The 7,409-nt window shown below is 46.4% G+C and overlaps 1 protein-coding gene across 1 annotated transcript; it reads left to right on the top strand.

Annotated features, from left to right (window-relative positions):
* Positions 1-659: 659 nt before the first annotated feature.
* Positions 660-5,522, top strand: CYTL1 (cytokine like 1). Its single transcript, XM_006740080.3, has 4 exons — positions 660-972; positions 2,777-2,821; positions 3,172-3,300; positions 4,853-5,522. The coding sequence occupies exons 1-4, from the start codon at positions 826-828 to the stop codon at positions 4,934-4,936; spliced, it is 405 nt and encodes a 134-aa protein (XP_006740143.2). The 5' UTR covers positions 660-825; the 3' UTR covers positions 4,937-5,522.
* Positions 5,523-7,409: the final 1,887 nt, after the last annotated feature.

Below are 7,409 nucleotides of genomic sequence, written 5' to 3'. Positions count from 1 at the left end.
ATCACCGGAAGTGGGCAACCATGCGCTGCACTGAGCATCTAAGGAGAGAGCTTATCTTTTAACTGGTTGTCTGTACCAAGCCCTGCGTGCAGAGCCTAGTCACTAAAAGAGCCGCACATTTGGAGAACCAGCCCTTCCTGAGCATCTGTTTTGTACTGGGGCCTGTGCCAGGGGCTTGAAGTGGCCGGGCTTCGGGGTGGGGGATGCTCACACATCCCCTGCCAACCACATGCACCAGCATGAGCCCCACTTCCAGATGCAGAGACACAGCTGCTCAAAGGGAAAATGACTGCCCAAGCTCCTGCTGGGTGGTCAGTGGTGGGTGGACGCTGACACCAGGCTGCCTGACCCCAAGCCCTGGATCCCTGGCACTCAGTCCTTCACTTCCAGCCCCTTTCCCTCCCCCATTTCTGTTCTGGTTTACGACAGGGTCCCCATTCTAACTGCAGAGCCTGACTGCCCACCCCTCATCCATCCTTGTCTTACTCTTGTCCCCTGCCCCCTCATCACCCGGTCCTACCATTTCTGGAAAGCCCCTGCCCGGAGAGAAACTTCTATTGGAAGTGTGGGAGAGGAAGGGCCTGCGCGTCCCTTCCAGGTGTCCCACACACCCCCAAGCAGCCCCTCCTCTCACACGGGGGCGGGGGGTGGGGGGAGCTTTAGGTCTGAAAGGATCCAGTGTCCAGGACCAGGTGGGCGTGCTGGATGGCCTTGGCTGGGCCCCACAGGAAGCGGAGGAGGCGTGGAGGACCACCCCCAAGCTGATGCTTTATTAAAGGGGTGCCTGCCATCGGCCACAGGACGCAGTGAGCCTGCCTCTGTACCATGATGCCCAGGCTGCTCGCCCTGCTGCTGCTTCTGGCCGGGCCCCCCTCCTCGAAGCCGGCTCCCCCGACCTGCTACTCCAGGATGCTGAGCCTGAGCCGGGAGGTCACTGGTGACTTCCAGAGCCTGCAGGCCGTGGAGCCCTTGGTGAGTCCCCTCCCGCTGCCCTCCGCGGACCAGGAGGTTCAATTCAGACCCAGTTCTCCAAAACTTGCCTTTGGACCAGGAAAAAAAAAAAAATACACTGTTTTTCTTTTCTGGCCAATGTTAATCTCAAGGGTTTGCATTTTATTCCCATCCTATTAAATACGAATGACAGTGGTTTGCATCTTTTTTAAAATACAAGGAAAATCTATCAGAGACATCACAATGCCTTGTCTTTGTTGGTAACTTGCCAGCAACAACCAGAGGGTCTGTTGTAAAATGTAAAAGAAAAAAAAAGGAAAAAGCAAAACCTTGCCGAGGAGCCTGGAACTCCTGAGTTAAGGAGGAACACAGAATTAAGGTTATTCTCTTCGGAAGCCTGGTGATTATGAGTGAGAGCTAAGGGGGGACCCCCCCAGGACGTGCCCTCCCCTTACTGCTGTTTACCCTGGGCAGACAGCTCAGCCCCTGAATCTCTGTGTGCTGAGCTGTGAAAGGGCTGGTCCAGTGCCCGCCACCAGCTTCGGGAGCTGCGAGGGGGAAGGCGTGATTGAGACATGGTAGGCACAGTGCTGGGCAGGGGACACCCCAGGAATGTGAGCACTGTAAGCGCTGCTCTTTTCACAAGCAGACCCACGGCTCAGGGAGGCAGGTTCCGGAGGGGTTGCCCAGAACCAGAACCCAGGCCCCCCTGGCTGCTTATCCAGGATAGAAACAAACGAATTAAACTTCATTAAAAGCTTTGATACAATTTGGGGCGCCTGGGGACAGGGGGGCTCAGTTGGTTGAGCGTACAACTCTTGATTTCAGCTCAGGTCATGATCTCAGGGGCGTGAGATCGAGCCCCGCATCGGGCTCTGAGCTCAGCTGGAAATCTGCTTAAGATTCTGTTTCTCCCTCTGCCACTCTCCCACTTAAAAAAAACCTTTGATAAAATTTAAAAGTGTCTAAAAGTGTCTCTTCACCCCTTATAAACGCTTCAAACGAAATGTAATGTTTCTCAGATGTGGGGTTATGATACCCTAACATCTTTTCTTTTCTTTTAAAACTTAAATAATGTGTATGTTTTTCCTAATTATAAAAGGTATACATAGTAGGCCCCCCTATCCACGGTCCACAGTGACCCAGAAGCAGATGAGCCCCCTTCTGATGTGGTCAGAAGGTCAGTGGTAGCCTAACCCTACATCACATGCCTACGTCACTCATCTCCTCACATGGCACTTTATCATCTCAAATCATCACAAGAAGAGTGAATACAGTACAGGAAGAGATTTTGAGAGAGAGAGGTCACATTCACATAACTTTTATGATAGTACGTTGTTATAATTGTTCTAGTTGATTAGTAGTAATTGTTGTTAATCTCTTACTGTGCCTGATTTATAAATTAGACTTTATCTAGGTTTGTACGTACGTATAGGAACAAACATACTATATATAGGGTTCAGTACAATTTATGGTTTCGTGCATCCACTGGGGCCCTGGACTATATCCCCTACGTATAAGGGGCAGACCACCATACTTTATAGACCAGTTGGAAAATGCACAAAGGACAAAGAAGAAAATAATATTACTTGCCATTTTACCACCTAGAGGTAACTGCTGCTCTAACATTCTGGGGGAGAGTATTTCAGCTTTCCGACTAAGCATAGGTATTCAAATCTGTGTGTGTGTGTGTGTGTGTGTAAGCAAATCAGATCAAGGAAGGCCCTGGTGCTGTCTGGCTGTTGGAGGGTGGCAGAGAGCCTTCTGTGAGCAACTGAGGATGCATCCCTGTGGGTGTCATCGTAACCCATCTTCCCTTCTGCAGGAGCCGTGTGTGAGATACCTGCCCACACTCTACCTGGATATACACGTAAGACAGTCTTCCTGGGGCGTCTGGGTGGCTCAGTCGTTAAGCGTCTGCCTTCCTTTCACTCAGGTCATGATCTCAGGGTCCTGGGATCGAGCCCCGTGTCAGGCTCCCTGCTCGGCGGGAGGCCTGCTTCTCCCTCTCCACTCCCCCTGCTTGTGTTCCCTCTCTCGCTGACTCTCTCTCGGTCAAATAAATAAAAAATCTTAAAAAAAAAAAAAAAGACGGTCTTCCTGCCTGGGGAGGCAGGGGGGTGGGGAGAGACCCCGTGCAGAAGGATGCAGGAGTCCCCAACTCCTGTCCCTCTGGCTACTGACCTCCCTCACGATGCCCTCCCTGCTGTCCACTCCCAGAATTACTGTGTGCTGGCCAAGCTGCGGGACTTCGTGGCATCGTCCCAGTGCTGGAAGGTGGCCCAGGTGGATGCCTTGAAGGACAAAGTGCGGAAACTGTACACCATCATGAACTCGTTCTGCAGGAGAGTAAGTGACACTACTGAAAATACCTTTTCTGCTTGTTATCACCCAAGATGCTCAGGGCTTTTAAAAGAGGAAGTCTGGGGGTGTGGGGAGATGAGGAGGAGGAAGAGAAACATTTTGGGGTGCTTCCAGTTCACAAAGCCCTAGGCCCTCCCTTCCATGAGCTCACACTGGTGTGGGGACAACACCCAGGACCACATGCTAACCATATAAGACAGACTCTGCTAGGAGCCAAATGGAGTAGAGGTTTGGGGGGAGAGGGCCATGAATTCAGGGAGCTCCAGAGTGCCAGGGTCGGAGGAGACTTTCTAGGAGGAGAGGAGGAGGAGGAGACTAGTCGGAGGAGACTTTCTAAAAGAAGGGCTTCTATACAACGGAATATTACTCAGCCATCAGAAAGGAGGAATACCTAACTTTTACATCAACATGGATGGGACTGGAGGAGATTATGCTAAGTGAAATAAGTCAAGCAGAGAAAGTCAATTATCATATGGTTTCACTTATTTGTGGAACATAAGGAATAGCATGGAGGACACTAAAAGGAAGGGGAAAATGAAGCGGGGGAAATTGGAGGGAGAGATGAACCATGAGAGACTATGGACTCTGAGAAACAAACAGGGTTTTAGAAGGGAGGGGGGAGGGGGGAGGGGGGGATTGGTTAGCCCGGTGATGGGTATTAAGGAGGGCATGTACTGCATGGAGCACTGGGTGTTATACGAAAACAATGGATTGTGGATCACCACATCAAAAACTAATGATGTATTGTATGGTGACTAACATAACATAATAAAATTAAAAAAAAAAAAAAAGAAGGGCTTCAGATGCTCTGTGATAGGAGGCTTCCCATAGAAGAGGGGAAGTAGACAGAAAAATGCAGAAAATCAGCACTACCAAAAAAAGCAGAGTCATGGGATCCCAAGGGCACAGGCTTCAGCATCAGACAGACCTGAGCTCCCGTCTGTCTTCCTGCTTCCCTGATGGGAGCAACTCGTCACCTCTCTGAACCACAGTTCCCTCATTTGTGAACTGGAGACATAATTATGCCCACCTCACGCCATCATTGGAAGGATAATAAGTACACCCTGACCATGTGTGTGAGGAGGGGCTGTTTCAGTAAGTCCCTTGATCCTAAGAAACCTAGCAGAGTGACCATACATAGAATTCCTAGCACTAGGCCTGGCACAGAGTAAGTCATCAGGATAAATAATTAGCTATTGAGTTTAATTTATTTGTTCATGCATGTAAGGTTTCTTACAGATTTCCTCCCCACACCCATTGCCCTCCTCACTCCCTCTCCCCTTGGTCTGCAGAGGGAAGACAGGAAGAAGATACAATTATAATACAGTATTATTTATATTTATAATGCAGTATTATATCATGCTCTACAGGAACGTGAAGACGGGGCCAGTTCTCCTTGGGAGAATAAGGAATGGAAAGTTTTCACACAAAAGGAAAGAACTGAACAGTCTTTGGAGATAACCAGGAGTCCTCTAGTTATGTCTGGGCTGTGGGGTGACATTCAGTAACATTCTTGCTTATTGCACATCTTTTTCAGGATTTGGTGTTCCTCTCGGATGACTGCAATGCATTGGAATACCCAATCCCAGTGACCACGGTCCTGCCAGACGGTCAGAAATAGGGCAGTCCTGACCAGAGAGAGAGAGCGCAAGGGGACCACAGTTACATCAGCTGCCCAGACACCATGGGCTAAAGCCACACCCCCCACCAGGCCTCCCTGTTACTATAGCATCGGAAGCTGTCACGTCTCTCCACCTTCTGGAAAACAGGGCTTCTGCTCCTCTCCCAGAACCTACTTTGAAAACAATTAGGAGCTTTGCTTTCATTTCCCCCTGGTTTTGTCTTGCCAGGATGGTTAGATACACAAGGATGTTTATTGGATCCCTGAGAAGAAAAGGCCAAACCCGCGTCTCTTGTATGAACGTCTAGTCTGAGAACAAGCAAAACAATAGGTTTGTATTAGTGCTTTAACGGAGTACTGGTAACATTTTTCTTTTTTGATAGGAATCTGCTTACGTTTAGCCAGGCTTCTATTTCATACCCTCTCCCACCACAAACTTTCCTTATAGTTAACTTTCATTTTTAAAGAAATTTCACTGCCAGATAAAGTGTATCTGTAAAGTTCATAATTACATAGTGCTGATGGGAACCACTCTTTCGTTTAAAGGTGATAAAAGTCCAATAAAGACCATCTCCATGGTGAGAAACACATGTGGTGCTGTATTTGTCTAGGCTGGATATGAGAGTTTTGATTTCATGCACATTCTAAAAGTTGCTGCTCTTAGCAAGATGCATCTTTCTCCCTCTTTCTGAGGGATGCACAGGTGTTTCTGAGTCTGTTTCAATCCACCTGCATGAATGTCTGCCCTTAGAGTACTGGGAGATGCTCCCATTTATATTTGGGCGCAGACTGCACCTCATGTCATACCCACAGACTGTGCGGTGCCTGGCACTTCCCACAAACACCAAGCCACTGAGTCTTTGGTTGCTGCACAAGCAACAAAAGAAAAACAAACACATGAGACTATATGAAACTAAAAAGCTCTGCACAGCACAGGAAACCATCAATCAAATGAAAGACAATTATGGAATGGGGGGAGATATTTGCAAACCATATATCTGATAAGGGGTTATTATTCAAAGTACATAAGGAATTTCTATAAACTCAATAGCAAAAAAAGTGGGGGGGGGGGCAAACAAGTAATCCAATTTAAAAAATGGACAAAGGACCTGAGTAGACAGTTTTCCAAAGAAGACATACAAATGGCCACAAGATACCTGAAAATATCACTAGCCATCAGGGATATTCAACTCAAAACCACAATGAGACATCCCCTCATACCTACGAGGATGGCTTTTATCAAAAAGACAACAGGTAAGTGTTGGTAAGGCTGTAGAGAAAAGAGAACCCTTGTACACTGTTGGGGGGCATGTAAATTGGTACAGCCATTATGGAACACAGAATGGAGGTTCCTCAAAAAATTAAAAATAGACCTACCAGATGACTCAACAATCCCAGGATATATAGCTGAAAGAAACAAAATCAGTATCTTGAAGAGATATCTGTACTGCCATATTCATTACAGTATATTCACAAAAAGCCAAGATTTGGAAACAACCTAAAATTCCATCCATGGATAAATGCATAAAAATGTAATATATATATGTATGTATATATACAATGTATACATGTATGTATGTGTACATATACACACACAGTGAAATATTACTCAGCAGTGAGAAAGAAGGAAATCTTTCCATTTGCAACAACATGGATAAACCTTGAGAGCATCATGCTAAGTGAAATTAGCCAGACAGAGAAAGTTAAATACTGTGTGACCTCACTTATATGTGAACTTTGGGGCGGGGAGAGGTTGAATTCACAGAGAGGGAGAGTAGAATGGTGGTTACTAGGCACTGAGGTGCTGGGGGAGATGGAGAGATGTTGTCAAGGGGTACAAGACTTCAATTATAAGATGAATAAGCTCTGGGGATCTAATGGACAGCATGGTGACTCTAGTTAATAATACTCTATTGTATACTTGAAATTTGCTAAGAGTAGAACTTAAGTGTCCTCACTACACACACACACACACACACACACACACACAAAGTAACTCTGTGAGGTGATTGATGTGTTAATTAACTGGGTTGTGGTAAATATTTTACAAAGTATAACATGTCAAAACACCATATTATATATTTTAAATACATACAATTTTATTTGTCACTTACACCTCAATAAAGCTGAAGAAACAAAACAAAAGAAACCAAATCCACTTTTCCTATAAGGACACCAATTATTGGATTAGGGCCCACCTTAATGGAGCATAACCTCATCTTAATTTGATAACATCTGCCGAGACCCTATTTCCAAATAAGGTCACAGTCACCCACTCGAGGGGTAAGGGCTTCAACATATCTTTTTGAGAGATAAACTTCAACTCACAACAATCATTCTTTCAAGAGAGAACCCCTTCACAGAAGGAAATTATGCAACAAACTAACTCTGTCACCACCACCAGCTACTACTTCCTGACAGACACTAAATATGGAGGCATGGTACCAAACAGACAGCATGCACGCATTTGCCC

This window comes from Leptonychotes weddellii, chromosome 2, assembly GCF_054177405.1.
Source record: "Leptonychotes weddellii isolate Sample4059 chromosome 2, ASM5417740v2, whole genome shotgun sequence".
Lineage (NCBI taxonomy): Eukaryota > Metazoa > Chordata > Mammalia > Carnivora > Phocidae > Leptonychotes > Leptonychotes weddellii.
Note: the sequence above shows the minus strand (reverse complement) of the source record. Positions and strands in the feature narration are given on the sequence as shown.

Bases quoted from the DNA above. Each gene is read 5' to 3' on its own strand.
- CYTL1 (XM_006740080.3), top strand. From the start codon at position 826: ATGATGCCCAGGCTGCTCGCCCTGCTGCTGCTTCTGGCCGGGCCCCCC. The intron at 2,822-3,171 runs GTAAGACAGTCT...GTCCACTCCCAG, and splicing joins CACTCTACCTGGATATACAC to AATTACTGTGTGCTGGCCAA. The intron at 3,301-4,852 runs GTAAGTGACACT...CATCTTTTTCAG, and splicing joins TGAACTCGTTCTGCAGGAGA to GATTTGGTGTTCCTCTCGGA.